This window comes from Rhipicephalus microplus, chromosome 7 (genome assembly GCF_043290135.1).
Source record: "Rhipicephalus microplus isolate Deutch F79 chromosome 7, USDA_Rmic, whole genome shotgun sequence".
Lineage (NCBI taxonomy): Eukaryota > Metazoa > Arthropoda > Arachnida > Ixodida > Ixodidae > Rhipicephalus > Rhipicephalus microplus.
Window position 1 is genome coordinate 34904972 of NC_134706.1, and position 18887 is coordinate 34923858.

At 45.1% G+C, this 18887-nt stretch overlaps 1 protein-coding gene across 4 annotated transcripts; it reads right to left on the reverse strand.

The window, feature by feature from the left end:
• Window positions 1-789: 789 nt before the first annotated feature.
• LOC119179664 (uncharacterized) lies at window positions 790-17963 on the reverse strand. Of its 4 annotated transcripts, none has more exons than XM_037430788.2 (3): window positions 17823-17963; window positions 16590-16864; window positions 790-975 (listed from the first exon to the last, which is right to left on the reverse strand). In XM_037430788.2, the coding sequence occupies exons 1-3, from the start codon at window positions 17832-17834 to the stop codon at window positions 858-860; spliced, it is 405 nt and encodes a 134-aa protein (XP_037286685.2). In that variant the 5' UTR covers window positions 17835-17963; the 3' UTR covers window positions 790-857. The 4 variants fall into 4 exon arrangements, with proteins under 4 accessions (XP_037286685.2, XP_075724216.1, XP_075724215.1 ...); XM_075868101.1 differs by lacking the exon at window positions 16590-16864 and adding an exon at window positions 2204-2478 and having other exon boundaries at window positions 796-975; window positions 17823-17919; XM_075868100.1 differs by lacking the exons at window positions 16590-16864; window positions 17823-17963 and adding exons at window positions 2204-2478; window positions 3396-3475 and having other exon boundaries at window positions 797-975.
• Between the last annotated feature and the right edge of the window lie 924 nt (window positions 17964-18887).

The window sequence follows — 18887 nt, forward strand, 5'->3', positions numbered from 1 at the left end:
GTGGACCAAATCTGGGCTGTCCAGCGAACCAGGGCTATGGCCGAGGACATCGCACGATGCTCCGAGGACGACGGCTTCTGGAGGCCTAGCCCGGGCCAGTGATTCCTCGTTGGATCCACCTACCTTAGGCTTCCGGTGAGGAATGTCACGAAAACTATTGCGGAATATGGGTACAACTGATCCGCTAAGATAATATCTGGGGGTTCACGTCCCGAAACCCGGGTAGGATTATCAGGGGCGCCGAAGGCTAGGGCTCCGTGTATTTGCACGATCTTGCGTTCCTTGACGTCTTACTCACATGGCACAGCACACGGGTCTCTACCATTTACATACAACAGAGTGGTTCAGTGGACGTTCGACAGTATCACGCGACCGTATGAGTTGCGCTAGATGATTTAACCGTAGTCAGTTATGTTGATGATGATGGTGATGATGATGATGACGACAACGGCGACGACGACGACGATGATGATGATTATATGTGGCGTATTGTAGCTCAAGGGCCAGTGAGGACCAAACAGCGTCAGTAAATGGTAACCATGTGTACAGAAATGATGCAGTGAACAAACAGTGCATATATGTAAGGTGACTGAACGAAGATTTTCAAAACACATATTCTTCTAAAGAGGGGTATCGACACGTCAATATTTGTGAGGGCGTTGTTCTTGCTTTAGCAGAGTTCTTCTGCAAACAGTTATTATCTGCGAGAGATATGAAGTAGCGGACACACTGAATACCGAAATAAATTTCTCTTTATTAATAAGAATAGCCTATGTATAAGAATCCAGTATAGTTGTGCAACCAGGGCTATGGTCGTGTGTAGTTTGGGTGTGGGATCATTCGGGCGTGACGTGCGTTTAGAAGACGTAGGTCTTGGTGCGCTCGGAAACGTATCCAGGGCGGCTGTGGTGAACGTAGGTGCGGGATCCAGTCACCACTGGGGCGTGATGATAGTCGGTCTGCTTGTAGGGAAGACTGCACGGAAAGAAAAAAAAAGATGGTTACATCGCTCAGTAACAAATATTGGCCTGGCCAGAACGAAAGTTCTGTTGCAGTTGCTACACTCATTCGACTGATGCTTTGTGCCTGAATGAAAGCAAGGAAATTAAACAAGGGCTCATTTCTTTGTTACATAACCTAACTAAACGAACAGACCAATGAAAGTAATGGGCATATAGAGAACACTTTTTGGAGCCTTTAACTGTGGTGTAGCAGTTAGTAGTGCGGCACTCTCCCCCCAATTGAATTCTCATCATAAGTTTATGAGTGACGTTAATCTAGCTATGACCAGCCGCTGCCAGAACAAAGTATACCGCGCCATTTTCATGTCCCATCATCACAGAAGAAGGCCGTGCAAGCGCTACTGGGTTTCTTGTGAACTACTGGTCTGTTGGAACGACTCTGAGTAGATTGATCTTGTGTGTGCGTGTATGTCCGTGTTTTGCTCTTATTTATTTTTTTGCCTCTCCCTCTCTCTTTCAACCCCCTATTCCCCAACCCCAGTGTAGGGTAGCATAGCGTATACTAGCATCTAGTTAACTTAACCTCCCTGCCTTCCCTTTTTCTCGTTTCTCTCTCTCTCTCTCTCTCTCTCTCTTTATTCTAGTTATCGTGCTTCTCATCAATAAAGTTGATGCGCAACTAATAATGAAAATATGTGAGGTTTTACGTGCCAAAACCTTGATATAATTATGAAAGACAGCGCAGTGGAGGGTTCCGGAAATTTCGATCATTCGATGTTTTTTAACGTGCACCACATGGAGCTCGACCACTTCGCCTACATCGAAATGTGACCGCCACGGCCGGAGTCGAACCCGCGACCTTCGGCCTATCAGCCGAGCACCCTGGCCACTCATACACTGAGGCGGACGTGAGGCACAACTATCCAAATACAATATACAATGGACCCACGTGATCACATGACGTGGAACCGCTCGTATGATATCTTGGAATTATTTGATGTGGGCGTTACGATGCTTCAATGTGGTTTTTAAGGGTCTTTCATAGACTCTAGTGAAATTATATCAAGTAACAAATGGGAGCTATCCGCTTGACAGAGTACACGGCACTGTCGTTAGGTCATCGTACGTTTATTAGGGACAGGTGCGATACAATCTGTGTGTATGTTTGTTGACAAGCACTAGTATACGGTATGTTTCTGTGTAAAATAACGGTGAGAACTACAGGAGGGAAATTTAGTTACCCGGTGAATGGGTCGTGGTGGACGACGGTGGACTTTGGGTGGACCACTTTGCTCTGCTCGACCGCGTAGCCGTACTCGTGGTGCGGCACGTGCACCAGCTCCTTGTGGTGTGCCACCGCGGGGGTCCTGACGGCGGTCTGGTACACCACCGGCTGGTGAACCACTGACTGGTGAACCACGGGCTGGTGAACCACCGTATAGGCTGCTGGAACGCCGTAGCTGAGAACGGTGCCGCTGTGGGCTCCGGCCACCAGCAGACAAGCGACGACCAGGGTCTGTGGACAGGTTAGGACCCTTTGTTTATCCGACTAACGCGATAAAGCTACAAAACAAGCTGGAACTATCGAAGGGTAAGTGACTGGCCCTTCACTATACGAGCAGTATTGTAGAAGGATGCAGGAAATATGTGCTATTGTGAGGTACAACTTATGAAGACACGAGAGGGGATGGTCGAAGCGTGGGAGCCGTCCGAATAAATATGCCGTCCCACTCATGTTATCTGCCACGTACTTCGGCGGTAGGATGACTCGAAGCCGTCCCGCCTACGACGTCACTCTATAGGGTTCGCCCATTGGTGGAAAATTTTGTGAACTCGCCATTGAGAAGCTAATATCCCTGCCTTCTAAAGTTGTACCGGTCTGTAGAGTTGAACGACTGATTCAAATCCACATTCGTAAGGCTACAGCGGAAGAACATTACACTGCAGCGTAATGGTACCTAATGGACCTTGTGGGCGAATACTGCCAAGTCATGTTTTATTTTATGCGTCACGAGTCAATATTGCTTGGAAGTTAGTCCATTCTCCGGAGTGAACGCTGTAACGAAAATTCTCGATGTGCTGAACGTTGTTTCAGCGACGTCTGTTCGTTATGATAAGATGACCGATGCTTGTAGTGTCGATAATCAGTTTGCTCGTTCAGTTTCAGTAAGTTCGGCCTCGTTCAGTTTGCTCGGATTAGGGGACATCCACGTGCGCGAGCTGTGTTGAATCCATTGGGATGTTCACTGCTACTCGAACATCCGAATTCCAAACATTTAACAATTAACTGTTATAACGCGAGACAATACCAATGTCCTCGTTCATTATTTCAGCATACTACCACAATTTCAGAGGTGCTTGTGGTTTTACAGGCTAGGTTAGGCTACACAAGCTTAGGTAAGGTTGAAAAACTTCGAGGATGCGTGTACTTACGAAAGTTTTCATGATGCCTGCTTTTATAAGTTAGCTGGTGGTAACTGCTCTGACTGCTGGTGGCTCCTAAGGAGACGAGTTCATGTTCGGTGACGGGAAGGCGTCCTTTTTATACTTCGTCGAACCATCCGCTTTTTTCTCGCTGGTCTATTTTGAGCATAAGCAAATGAGCGATTAATGGGAGGGCAGGGTAGGTACGTGCCTCGAGCACAAAACAGCATTTCACCTCATTTTGTCGTTTACGTTCGGACTAGGGCTTGTGTACATTTCGCTGCTGATCCCTTGTTTTGATTTAAGATTCGTATCGACTTCGTTGCTTTTTTTGTTTCAAGAGTGCCGTCGCCTTTTCCTTGCTACTACGCCTCCCTCATTATCATTCAATGCCACTGCTGAGGTCGAGACGTGTAGCGTAGTAAAGATTCCATAGGTCGAAGAAAAAGAAAGGGAAGAAAGAGAGAAAACATACAAAGGCAGAAAAAAAAGAGACAGGGAGGGGAAGGTAGAGAAGCAGACATAAAACGAGAAAAAAAAGACACCAAAACAGAAATGGAAAGCAGAAATATGTGCCTATTACTACATCAAAAATTTATTCACCTGTACTGCCTCCATTTAAAATTACTCAAGTTTATGCACATTTATTACTAGGGCCACTTATTGCCACCATTTTATGTGTTCCATCGCCGCTACTACCTCTGCCTTATGAAACGGCAGGATGGGAATTTAGTCAAGCGGCTAGCCGCTTTTTTTCTCACCTTCTCCATAAACACTGTAGTGGGGAATTATTATTATTATTATTATTATTATTATTATTATTATTATTATTATTATTATTATTATTATTATTATTATTATCAATATTATTATTTTCAGAAGTGTACACTTATACTTTAAATTAGCAAGGCTAGTTTTAAATATTTTATATTGAAATCAACATAACGCGAAATGCATCATCAATTTGAAGCCACACAGTAGCGCTGAATGCCATAACCTCGTTTCCTGTACACCTGAATAACTTTACCCGATTGTCAAGCGTCAATATTTCTGCTGATAGAGCGGAAGCATGTCAACTTTCTTGCTATTCTGCTTCGTTCTATTGCTTCACACATTTGGGGAACCAAGTTTGTGCTTCATGAAACGAGTTGACGCAGTTGATTTTATACCATCAGCTGTACTATCAAAGCTAAGGTAGGTAGCGCTATCGATAACTTTTGTTATCATCGATACTTGGATAAAACCATCAATGTTCTGCATCAGTAAAATCTACATAGGTTTGTCGTAGAGAACGCTTTCTATTTCAATGAGAAGTTTGCCCTGGTTCATAATTATAGCCCAGTACCAACGCGTTTTTGGGCCAGTCGTTTTGTCAGTTGATGTTTGCGATAGAAAATGCGGCAGGTACACCAAATTCTTGTCTCCATCCTGTGGAATGAATGGGAATAGTCAAGAGTATTCTTGGAAAGACAAAATGAATCACTATGTAGAAAGAAAGAGAATGTATTTGACTCGGTGACGCTTTGAGAACTTTCATAATCTCACATTCACATCTCTTCTGTACGCGAGTATAAATTTTTCTCAGGAGTGTCAGCTATAGTAGCAATGACTGGAGTGCTCAATTGGGATCGGTGAAGCTCGTCAAAAACTGGGAAACAGTTTGAAGTCGTTCTCCTCAATTATTTATCGAAAAACACTGCAGCAGTAAACATTGTTCATTAAAGCTATCAAATAAGTGAATAAATAGTTCGGTAAGTCCCACGTACCATGGCAATCGATAATATGCGAAGCATGCGGAGGGAAAATGAGAGTGGTGTCGTTTTTTATTGAGCGAAACACTACGAAACGACGCTAAATATGTGTAGAAATGTTGTGCAAACACACATATTTTGAACACTCACATGTGGTTTGTATAACAAGTTGTTTACAGTAGCGTAACAATGTCAGCAACCACATCAATATCAGCAACAGGACAAGCGTGAAGCTGATATGTGGCGGTTGTGCTTTAGAGGATGGTAGCCCTGGCCAATGCCATGTAAACAAACTTGTATGGATGGCGCTTAAGTATACAATTGGGGTTATCCCGACGGGATAGCTGTACTGTAGGAATACATATGTAATGTTCTTTAGATTAGACAGCCAGCACTGAAACCACATTTGACGTTTCACGAATATTACGCCTGTGTAAAGTCTTTTTCAAAGACCTGGCGTGGCGCTGTGGTAGAATACTTGGATTACCACGTGGAACGCTCTTTTTCACTTCCTGCTGAGACTCTGATATTTATTGTTTTCATTTGCCGTGTCAACGCTGTCGATGTAAGTTTTTCTTAAAGCACACGCGCCGTTTCTGGGTAAATACTTGTTCTTGTTCACCTTCTTTTTTGGATAATACCTCCTGGGGGAATTATAATCTGTCAATCTGCTGTGGCACATACCCCACCACCACGCCTCGTGGTATGCATGGCATGTGCCATACTTGTCTGAAGGAAAAGACCTGACGATGTCTGCGACGGGATTTTCATGTTATTCACGTTATGGTCAGCCAGACACATTCATAAAACCCTCTTATTATCGTATACAAATTTTGGGGTATTCCAAAATAATAAGGTGATCACGAGAGCACCCAGACTAAGGCAGCAAGATAGATCAATAGATAACGAGATAGTTGACAGTAACGCTCAATGTTCCAGCAGTTTGCAAATAAAGTGGGGCGCATTTAATAATTACATATATCAAATGCGAGCATTTTTTAGTTGTCCAAAGACGTCCGAAATTCTTCCATAAGAAAGTATCCTCACACACTCGATACATTGCAGTTTTGTGCGACTGCCTTGTATTTATTTGACTGTATTCTTAGAGGTATTTTTGTTGCGCTGGAGATCATACCTTACAAAGAAGTGTGACTAAATATAATTGAAACGCCATTGCTCAACGTAAACATATTGTATTGAATAGTCGTTGCCGGCCCATTGAAAAGTCATTGAGCTTATTGTTCACAGATATAGAATATTTGCCATCGATCTTTGACCAAACTCGTATTCACTTAAACATAATTGAATGGTTGTCGACTTGTTATTGAAAGTACATTGGAAACTATTCGAAATCACTGACTCAGTTTTACTAAATAATTATTGACTTACAGACGAAGCAGCACTGAAAATTGATGATGCATTTATTGAAAGTACATGTACTGTATGGTTTATTAGTCGAATTTTCATAGATACAAATCTGGAATAAAAAACTGCCAGGCCTACACAGAACGCACAGTGAAAGCAGGAATGAGCAGCCTTTCAAAGTTTTTTTAAATAATTATTTGGGTAACTGTTACAAGTACACTTGCAGGTTGGCCACTATCCCATAAACCATGATATATTTGTTGTAGGGAAATATGCACTATGTCATCATTCTTAATTCTTCGGAGAAGCGTAGTACCTCCACAGACTTGCACTTTTTTTTTATGCTGTGGCTGACGACAAAGTATTATGCCTGAAGCTTGTAAAGGGTTGGATCTTTCGACGACCCACTCGTAACGCAATTCGCGTTGTGTAATGCCTGGTTGTTCCCTTGCTATTCTAGAATGCTTTATTACTAACATTACCGCGATTCCTTTTCCGACAACAGGCCTGCCTGAGGCCAATCGGCAACGGAGTTTCGAGCAACAGCATGGCTTAGTGATAGTGTTGGGCGGGCACGCAGGGGACCCTAGTTCGAATCCAATTATATCCTTGGTGTATTTTATTTACTCAGGGGCGAAGCTTCTTAGGCCGTGGGTTATTCCCTCCTCTGTATGAAGAATGTATATTATGACTTGCTCAATAGATGGCGCTGTGTGTATATGTCCATGGGAATAATATAACAAGATGGCGTTAGTGCTCTTCACAGCATATCCACGGAGTGAATGAGGATCCTTGAGGCGAAGCGTTTGTCCGTCCGTCTATGTGTCGAGCCGTTCGTGCGTCCATCCGTCCTTGCTTCCGTTCGCCCATGCTTCTGTCTGTCCGTCTATCCGTACGTCCGTCCAATGCTTCTGTCAATACGTGAGTCCGTCCACGCTTCCGTCCGTCCGGACGGACGAATGCTTCGCCCTACTCACAATCATTCACTCCCTGGATATGCTGCATTTTTTTTCTTATTTCGTGCGATGATGGCTATGGTTGACACTAGTGGCGACGGTGGACAAATACGGCGCACGTGACCCTTGTTATCTGATAACCGCTTTCGCACAGTCCTCAGTAGCCATTGTCCAAAACCTCTTTCACGGAACTTGAAGAAGCCATGCTGGATGCGCGTTCGTGGGTTGTATGTGAGCGCACAGCTGTCTGTATACATGTACACTATTATGCACAATGTATGATGCATAAAGAGCTGCAGTAGGCCGTAACAGTTCGCGTGTTGTAGCAAAACTTTTGTCTCCTGCTACATAAAACTTCAATTCTTCCGAAAAGCTCGAAAACCTGCTACCACAGTAAACTAGGCGAATTCTAGAAAATCACAAGACGGGCACACAAGCAAATTGAAATACTTGTAGCGCATCCTTTTATGTCGCACCCCAATGCTGGCGCCTGCAGCATCACAAAGAAACAAAATAAAAACTTGTGCTTAGCCGCCTCCGCCGATCGGGTGGTGGCGGCCGACCGGCAGCCATCTGGGTACACGGGGGCCTACACCGTTTTTGTTCCCATCAGAAATGCAGCTGTCGCAGCCAGGATTCGATCCCACGACCTTCGGGCCAGCAGCCGAGTATACTTAGCCACTAGGCCACCGCGGCGGGGCTTTCGAATAAAGGGGTGCACAGTTAAAGGAAACGAACTCACCTACAACGTTGGCAGAGGCCTTTAACTTTTTATATCCAACTAGTGGTAAAAGCACGTCAACGTGATCGTGTCCGTTCTTGCAGCTAAGCAGAAATGAAGCTGCGAGAGGCGCGCACGCTAGTTGAGATGTCCATTTCTTCGGCGGAAAGACTACGGAACTAAGCCTCACAGTCCGAGCATCAACCACTCGCATAGAAACGTATATTTGCATGCAGGTTCACAAGCGCCGAACATGCCACAAAGTAGCTTTTCCAAAAGCTCGTTCGTACTTTCCACGAATCACGGTATTTACACAACTCGAAATCAAGCAAGAGAAGGCGACGGGCACTTCCGAATTCCCTGTGCTCAACTGACACAGACTTCAGGGCGGATATCCACCCGCGCTGCCGTTGCCAGAGAAGCTTCGAAGACCGTTAGGTATAGTTAGGCTATTATTTCGGCAATGTAAAGCTAACTGGTTAAAGACCTTCGAACTCTTCATGAATATAAATGATGACGCAATGCAACATGTCACATATTTATCCTCTTGCACGCTATTTCCTTCGTCGCAACATGACATGGCACGCAGGCCAGAGTTCAACTTGCAACATGTTGCCACGGGTTTTGCAAAGGGCAAATGGCACGCTGGCGTTCGTTGGTCAACAGCAGTTGTGGTAATAAAACAAAATGCCGAAGGAAGGTAGTTGCCGGTTCATCGGTGCATCTCATCGATATGTCGTGTCCGCGAGGCTCCATATATACAGACTTATAGAACCCACGCGTGCAGGCAGGCGTCGCATTCTGCGCTGTGGCCTCCGCTATCTGTTGGGTACCTTTACGCCATGTCATCGTGTGGTGCGTGTCCGCTGCGGTATACGTATGATGCCTATAGTTTAAAGAAGTGCATATGAACGTTATGTTCTTAAACCACTCTTCCTTTGGGGCCACCGTAGTTTTGATTGATTGATATGTGGGGTTTAACGTCCCAAAACCTCCATATGATTATGAAAGACGCCGTAGTGGAGGGATTCGGAAATTTCGACCACCTGGGGTTCTTTAACGTGCACCCAAATCTGAGCACACGGGCCTACAACATTTCCGCCTCCATAGAAATGCAGCCGACACAGCCGGGATACGAACCCGCGATCTGCGGGTCAGCAGCCGAGTACCTTAGCCACTAGACCACCACGGCGGGGCGCCACTGTAGTCGAGCAGTGCTTACAGCGCTTGGATATGACCGAATATCGCGTGTTCCATCCCAGCCGCGGAAGTAGCACTATAGCTTGATTTCGTGAAAGAGATCGTTATGCAGAAATCCCGGTGTCGATGGCGGCGTCGACTTTAGTGCTGACCGAAAGAGCAGCGCGTGCCACGAGCGAAAATTTGAGCATATAGATGCAAAAAAAAGAGCAGAGCCGCGGGTCGATTGCAGTTTGGTTTTGTGGCACAGCAAGTTTCCACCAATAAACGAGGGCAGGTTAGTGATTAAGGATTAAGATTAAGTGATTAAGATGTGTGGCGCGTGCGAGCGTTTGTACCTGTTTGTTTGTGTGTGTGGATATTGCATAAGGGGGTTCCACCATTTTTTTAAAGGAGGCGAAAAATGCTGGAGGCTTATTTCCTTTGATTCGGGTGCACGTTAAAAAATCCTCAGGTGTTAGAACATTCCGGAGCCCTCCACAGCGGATTGTTTCATAATTATAATGGGGTTTTGGCGCATACAACCACAACAATTAATTAATCAAGCTTTCCTTGTCTATTCAGTGGCACTGCCGTTGCTGCACATGGCAGCGTACATGGACGTTTCACTTCTACTGCGTTGTTTGCGTTACTGCAGCAAGAAGTCAGCCATAGCATTGTTGCCGCCTTAATAGTCGCGTGGTAAGTCATTAGGTTAGAAGTCAGCCATAGCATTGTTGCCGCCTTAATAGTCGCGTGGTAAGTCATTAGGTTAGAGCAAATTAGAATGGACAGGCTGCAGCAGCAAGGACGTTGCGAAACGTGTATAGCTAGTACTCAAGCGATAGAATACCGCATATGCAGGAGACGTTTATAATATGCGTTGCATGGGAGCACGTGTGGTCAGCTTTGGGTGGTTTCACCCATGAAAAGGTTTTGATACTCTACAGGCTTGGCAATGGCGCAACGGCGAGTCAACAACGACTACGCAACGATGAGTCAACATTTTTTTGTCAAATACTTTTTCGTAGATAAAGTCAGCAAAAGAACCCATCAATATATCTTGAGCAACGTCAAAATATCTTGCCTCGTCGTTGAAAGTTGGTTGGTTCGATGAATAGTCATCCGAACGTCAACAACAACTAAAAAGTAATTTTAATAAGGGATGCCGGTACGCACTGCATGTGATTTTTCGTGATCCTGTTTTTTTTCTCTTGTTTTCTTCATTCTTGCGCGTTTCTTGAATATCACTGTCATGTTTATGGCACGCTTCCTTCCCCTGTTTTTAATAAGTAAAAAAATGAAATACGGTGAAATAAGAAATAACTTTGGAGAAAAAAGATGCTTGAAGAAATGAGAAATTGTTGAACAGGTAACAGGTAATGTTGATTTAACCTTGTTAGCTGCTGAAACATTCCGTCTTATATATATATATATATATATATATATATATATATATATATATATATATATATATATATATATATATATATATATATATATATATATATATATATATATATATATATGTATATATTATACTAATAAAATCAGAGCGTACTTGTTTTAAGAAAATTATACGACGCAAATCACCAGGGAAGAGAAGGCGAAGGGAAAGAGCGTCAACTTCTAAACTCGGCAAATCCTGTTTGCGTGTCTGACCGACGGTTTAACAGATCCGCACAAAGGCCACACTCTTCAATCGGGACCAATCCCTTCTTGATGTGGTACGCCACATATTTTCCGCTGCAAGTATAGCCTACTTGTCTGAATTAAAAATTCGAAAGAGGCGTCTCGGTGCTAGCTTTTAGTTATAAGTTGTATTGCTTGCGTATAAGAGAGCTATATCTATTCAATGTTTGGCAAGATCAGATACGGTCACTCTGACACGACAAAATACTTGATCATAAAAAAAAAACATTCAGCAGATCTCACATACCTGGGAATTGACGTTATGCGAAGCATGCGGAGGGAAGGTGACCGTGTTGCAATTTTTTAAATCAGCGACACGTCGTGAAATGACGCTAAATCATATGTACAAATGTTGCCCGCACAGACATAACTCGAAGAGTTGCAGATGTTTATATAACCAGTTGTTTGCGCTTGCGCAACGATGCCAACTGGAACATGTGGATTAGAAACACCAGAAGCTGATATGAAGCGTTGACGCTCGCGAGGATGCTGGGCCTGGACACTGCTACATAAATGAACTTCAGCGCATGACATCTAACGACAATTGACGTTAACAGGACGTGAAGGCTGTATCAAAGGAGTACATGCGTAATGTTTATAAAATTGTGTAGACAGCGCTGCAACCACTATTTACGTTTCACAAAGATTAGCGTCGATATCGAAATAGCTCCGAGAAGTGGCGTAGCTGTGTGGTAGAATGCTTCATTGCCGCTCCGGACGCTTGGGTTCAATTCCAGCTGGGACTTTGACAATAGAGAGTTTTAGTACTGCGGAATGGTGCTACGTACGCATCACGCAAGCGCCTTGCGTTACGTGGCGTCGTTTGCCACTGATCGGCTTTTAGTACGCCGTAGTACCCGCGTACGTAACGAGCATGAAGCGTGTTGCGCCATCTGGTAGATCAAAATAGAAGCACGTGTTGTTGACAGCCAATGTGAGCCAATCCAAGTGTTATAGCCAGATTATGGCCATATTTTAAGCCACAGAGCTGGTCGGTGCTTGCCTTCGATGCCGCCATTTCGCTAAACAAAGTCTCGTGCTGTCGCGAACTTGTTCGAGAGCGGCGCGATCACCTCATACGTACGCACGCACGCATCTCATGCGTGAGTACGTAGCGGCTGCGTACGTAATGCGATACGCGCGCGTTGCGGTCTGCGCATGCGCACTACGCAGAACATAGCGTCCTTACGTACGCAACGCCGCCACGTACGCAGCGTACGCAGTACTAACATTCTCTATTTATTCTTTGCATGCGTCGGGTTGACGCTACCGATGTCAGGTATTTCTTAACACTGGTGCGCTAAAATAGCCCATGTGCTTTCTCGTCGTTACTGGGTAGATACTAAGTGTTAATCACCTGTGGCACATGCCCGCACACCAGCGGCACAAGGTATTTCTTAACACTGATTTGGTTAACCTCCCGGCCTTTCCTTTCTCACTCACTCACTCACTCACTGGTGCGCTAAAATAGCCCATGTGCTTTCTCGTCGTTACTGGGTAGATACTAAGTGTTAATCACCTGTGGCACATGCCCGCACACCAGCGGCACAAGGTATTTCTTAACACTGATTTGGTTAACCTCCCGGCCTTTCCTTTCTCACTCACTCACTCACTCACTCACTGGTGCGCTAAAATAGCCCATGTGCTTTCTCGTCGTTACTGGGTAGATACTAAGTGTTAATCACCTGTGGCACATGCCCGCACACCAGCGGCACAAGGTATTTCTTAACACTGATTTGGTTAACCTCCCGGCCTTTCCTTTCTCACTCACTCACTCACTCACTCACTGGTGCGCTAAAATAGCCCATGTGCTTTCTCGTCGTTACTGGGTAGATACTAAGTGTTAATCACCTGTGGCACATGCCCGCACACCAGCGGCACAAGGTATTTCTTAACACTGATTTGGTTAACCTCCCGGCCTTTCCTTTCTCACTCACTCACTCACTCACTGGTGCGCTAAAATAGCCCATGTGCTTTCTCGTCGTTACTGGGTAGATACTAAGTGTTAATCACCTGTGGCACATGCCCGCACACCAGCGGCACAAGGTATTTCTTAACACTGATTTGGTTAACCTCCCGGCCTTTCCTTTCTCACTCACTCACTCACTCACTGGTGCGCTAAAATAGCCCATGTGCTTTCTCGTCGTTACTGGGTAGATACTAAGTGTTAATCACCTGTGGCACATGCCCGCACACCAGCGGCACAAGGTATTTCTTAACACTGATTTGGTTAACCTCCCGGCCTTTCCTTTCTCACTCACTCACTCACTCACTGGTGCGCTAAAATAGCCCATGTGCTTTCTCGTCGTTACTGGGTAGATTCTAAGTGTTAATCACCTGTGGCACATGCCCGCACACCAGCGGCACATACCCACCCGTGGGTATGTGCCACTGTCTGGCGGGAAGTGTTTGATGACGTACGCGACGAGGTTGTTATAATAATCATTTCTTGACCAGCGCGTCATACTATTCGTCAAACCACTTTGCCCTCCCATTCTAATTTTGGTTCACGCCATTATAGGGGGGGGGGGGGGGGGCACGAGAGCACCCAAACGTAAGTGGCTAGATATATAGATAGATAGATACGCTCAAATTCGCCGAAGTTCGCTAAGAAATGCTCCGCATTGAAAAATAATTTTGGCCTTTCCATCCACTGAGAAATATCACTAAGCCAACAGCGGAATGTGTGTACAACTGAGTGTTTCACTCGACGTTTGGCACTGTCACGTTACGACTTGTGAAAGCTCATTCAACCTTGGCCAGGGATGATGATGATGATGATGGGGGCGATATGTGGTACATTGAATCTCCAGGGCCAATGATGACCAAATAGCGCCAGTAAATGGTAACAATGTGTAGCTTATGGTGCGGTAAACAAATAATGCATCTTTGTAATGTGAGTGTATGAAGGCTTGAGAGTAAATATTCGTCTAAAGAGGAGTATCGACACGCCCGTCTGTGAGAGGGCGTTGTTGTTGCTTAGGTTTTAGATTCAGTAAGGAAAAATCAGCAGTCATGATTTTTAATGATAACGAAGGTAGTGAGCTTAGAATACAGGAGGTCACGCTAGAGATAACAGATAAATACAAATATCTGGGCGTATGGATAAGCAATGGGACCGAGTATTTAAGGGAACACGAAATATACGTGACGACTAAAGGTAACAGGAGTGCAGCTGTGATGAAAAATAGGGCACTGTGGAATTACAATAGGTATGATGTTGTGAGAGGAATATGGAAAGGGGTCATGGTTCCTGGGCTGACGTTCGGCAATGCGGTCTTGTGCATGAGATCAGAAGTTCAAGCAAGATTAGAAATTAAGCAACGTGGAATAGGTAGGCTTGCATTAGGAGCTCTTGGGAATACACCAAATCAGGGTGTACAAGGTGATATGGGATGGACATCATTTGAGGGCAGGGAAGCTAGCAGCAAGATAAAATTTAAGAAGCGATTGAGAGAAATGGGGGAGGAGCGTTGGGCTGGGAAGGTATTCAGCTACTTGTACATGAAGAATGTTGATACAAAATGGTGGAAGCGATGCAGAAAACTGACTGGTAAATACTTGGGAAACAGCAGGGGAAAAAACCAAAAAGAACCATCGGTTAAGAAGAAGGTGAAGGAAATGCAGACTGACATGTGGAGAATTGGCACGATTAAGAAGTCCGCACTAGAGATCTATCGAACTTTTAAGCAGGAAATTGCCAAGGAAAGGATCTATGATAATACTCGGGGTAGTTCTCTACTGTTTGAGGCCAGGACGGGAGTATTGCGAACCAAGACATATCGGGCCAAATACGAAGGGGTTGACACAGTATGCAGTGCGTGAGGAGAGGAAAAAGAAACTGCCGAACACTTGATAATGTTCTGGTAAGGGCTTCACCCTATAGCTCAGGATGATGGCGCAGAGTTTTTCAAAGCTCTGGGGTTTAGGAACAGGGAGGGCAAAATAGACTTTAAGTGGGTAGACTTAACTAGAAGGAGGTTATCTGATTGGTGGCTAAAGTCAAGCCACGAGTGAAAATTAAACCCTTCACTGCAAAGTACGAATCCTCAACATCACTATTCAAAGGAAAAAAAAAGAGATAAATCTAATGGTTAGTTCACTGAGTATTACGACTAGGTGGCGTTAGCCGCCGCCCGATCTAAAGGGTGCAGCCACATTCATCCATCCATCCACCCACACAGTATACATTTTGGAGCCATTATTGTCCGCAAGAGGTATTAAGTAGTAGACACAGCTAACGCCAAAATAAATGTATCTTTATTGTTAACAATAGCCTATCTATAAGAATTCAGTGTAGTACAACCAGATGGTTGTGTGCAGTATGGGTGTGGGATCATTCGGGCGTGACATGCGTTTAGAAGACGTAGGTCTTGGTGCGCTCGGAAACGTATCCAGGGCGGCTGTGGTGAACGTAGGTGCGGGATCCAGTCACCACCGGGGCGTGATGATAGTCGGTCTGCTTGTAAGGAAGACTGCACGGAAAGAAAAACACACAAAAAAGATGGTTACATCGCTATTACATCGCTGTCGCGTTACATCGCTATCAGTATAGGGAACACTATTAATAGCCTTTAACTACGGTGTAGTAGCTATAGTGTAGTGCAGCGCTTTCATTCCAATTGAATCGTCGTTGTTATAATTTTATGGTGTTCTAGCTATCGCGTTTCTCGTACATATAATTACGAAAACGTATTTGCATGTCGGAAATTGAAAGCGATAGGGTTATGTGCAACTATCTCAGCATCCAACAACCCCACATGACCACATAACACTTAGCAGTTTGCATAAAATATTGTGATTGCTTTATAAAGGTATTACGATGATTCCGCGTGTGTTTAAGTAGTATTGAGAGACTATTTTACGGGTGGATTTCAGTGCCACCATATGCGGCAGTTAACCATTGTGTTTTGAATCCTTAACGAGTAACTGGTCAGTGTTACGGTAGACGCGTACTCGTGAAAACAGTTAGGTTGGTGCATGCGGCGTTTCATGACATTATTAATTCACATCGCGATGTTCAAAAGCAAGAACATATCGGCTTAAAAGCCCAAGATGGCAGCGCCCATATCTTTTACGGAAAATATTCTATACACACGCCAGATTACTTCGAAAGACAACTAAACGGCGTCAGATTGACAGTGCGCGTGGTGCTATCGTTATTTTGTTCTATTTAATTAGTGATTAACTGACTGATTGATATCTGGGGTTTAACGTCCCAAAACCACCGTATGATTATGAGAGACGCCATTGTGGAGGGCTCCGCAAATTTCGACCACCTGGGGTTCCTTAACGTGCACCCAAATCTGAGCACACGGCCCTACAACATTTCCGCCTCCATCGGGAATGCAGCCGCCGCAGCCTGGATTTGATCGCGTGACCTGCGGGTCATCAGCCGAGTACCTTAGCCACTAGACCACCGCGGCGGGCTGTGAAAGATCTGCTAGAAGTATTGACTTTTTTCTTCAAAGAACGATTGCTATATTGTACGTTTTTGCACGAATTAACCATGGAAGCTAAATAAGGAACGTCTGATCACCCGGTGAGCGGATCGTGGTGGACGACGGTGGACTTTGGCTGGACCACCTTGCTCTGCTCGACGGCGTAGCCGTACTCGTGGTGAGGCACGTGCACCAGCTCCTTGTGGTGCGCCACCGCGGGGGTCCTGACCGCGGTCTGGTACACCACCGGCTGGTGAACCACTGACTGGTGAACCACGGGCTGGTGCACCACCGAATAGGCGGCTGGAACCCCGTAGGTGAGCAGGGCGCCGCAGTGGGCTCCGGCCACCAGGAGGCAAACGACGACCAAGGTCTGTGGAGCGACAGTAAGTTGCTTAGAGATGCCTAATTTATTAGAATAAAGCAATAACGTTACAAAGGAAGCTGGAACAATGAAATGCTCATGAACTGGTGATTCGTCTATGAAGAATATTGTGGAAGAACGAAAGCCTTAGCTGTTGTCGGGTACAGGTAATGAACGGACGTAACCGGACGTAACCGGTAATAGGACGTAACCGAAGCGTGGTAGCTGCTTATAAAAATATATAGTCGCGCAGATGTTCTTTACCACGCAGTATACTTCGATGTTTGGTTCGTAAGCGGTCGTATGCGACTAATGACGTCAGCTTAAAATGCGGACGGATTGGTACAGACCAGCAATCATCCACCTATGAAATGGAAATGGGGCATGCCTTCTATAGAGACACTTGCTTCGACATTGCTGAAAGGCAGATTCAAAGTCGCATTCGTAAGGCCATCACGGAAGAACATGACTAACGAACTTAATAGCGAATAATTACTTGAACGTGAATGCTGCCAAGTGATGTTTGGACGTATGCCAAGCGAATTATTACCACTTGAATGCAAATCCTCTGTACCATTTTGTATTTATCACGATTGGACTGTTTGATAGATGTTCTGTAAGTGCTTAGATTTGGAGCTCAATCCATTCTTTCATTACTGTTCAGGTTACGGCAATATGATTTATGCTTGCCAAGAATGTTAGTATTCGTACGCGGTTGGTTTGGTCGTTGAGTTCGTAGAGGCTGCACAGCTGCGAGCTGCATTGCCATTAATGTGATTTTTATTGCAATACAAAAGTTGAAACTCTAGGACTTTGTCAACGAGATGTCATGCTGTGCACCACGAGCAACACCGGCGTTCATCTTCTAAGCACATTTTCAATGGTCTTTGGAACACGAGGCGCTCCAGTTTACGCTAAGCTATACAAGGTTAGGTTGAAGAAGTTCCAGAGAGCAGTGTGTACTCACGAATGTTTTCATGATGCTTGCTTTGAGAAGTAATGCGAAGGTAGCTGCTTTGACTGCCGCTGGTTTCTGCGAAGACGAGCGCGTATTCTGCGACGGGACGGTGTGCTTTTATACCCCATCGAATCGTGTGCTTTCTTGTACAGATGATCAATTTCTGAGCATAAGCAAATGAAGTGTCAGTCGGAGGGTAAGGCACCCGTTCCGCCAAGAACACAACATTCTAACTCCTTTTTTTTTTGTTTTCGTACGCCCGATTGCTCACGTACGCTTTGCCACTGATGCTTTGTTTTGATTTGAGATTAGGCACGAATTCTTTCTTCTATTTTTTCTTCAGCGTTCAGGAGTATCGTCGCCTTGCCAGTGCTCCTACGCTCACCCCCCCCCCCCCCCCTCTTTTTTTTTTCATTCCGTTTGTTGTCGAGGGCGAGACATGTAGCGTATATTCGAGATACAGATTGCGTAGGTCGAAGGGAATGCGACAAAAACACGTTTAACGACGTAGGCGGTGCCAGTGCAAGCCAGCCACGGGGTCTGGGGTCTCGGGGTATTAATCATTTTAGGGAGCAACAAAGAGATCGGTAGCCGACGAACGCATGGAGCCCGTATCTGTCGGCCCATCTTTCACCACACTTCGCTGTGTATATAGAAACCGTCGCTGACAGCACGTATGCCGCGGTGCTTCTCTTGTTCGCGGAGAATAGTCATCGACCTATACACGGATGCATCTCTCTGAGTTGTACGTTGGAGCTTACGTTAAAATGCGCCTGCCTTTTGCGATCATCCTGCGACTGCGAAACGACCAGGATGCGAAGAAGCCATTAGTTTTTTTGTAATCGGAGCTTGTTGGCGCAAGATATTGTGACGGCTCTCCAAGGACCTGCTCGATCCGTGGCTCCGTTGTTGACGTACAAGCGGACATTTTGTACATTTTGGTAGCTCACGTCATCGCAACTAGCCATACTGGTGCGTGACGTCACCGTAAGTGTTACTGTAGCTTGAAGTCGCGCTAGTGCCAATGTCATATAGGTGTGCCGTGCAAAAATTTTGCTTTAATGCCAAAACTAA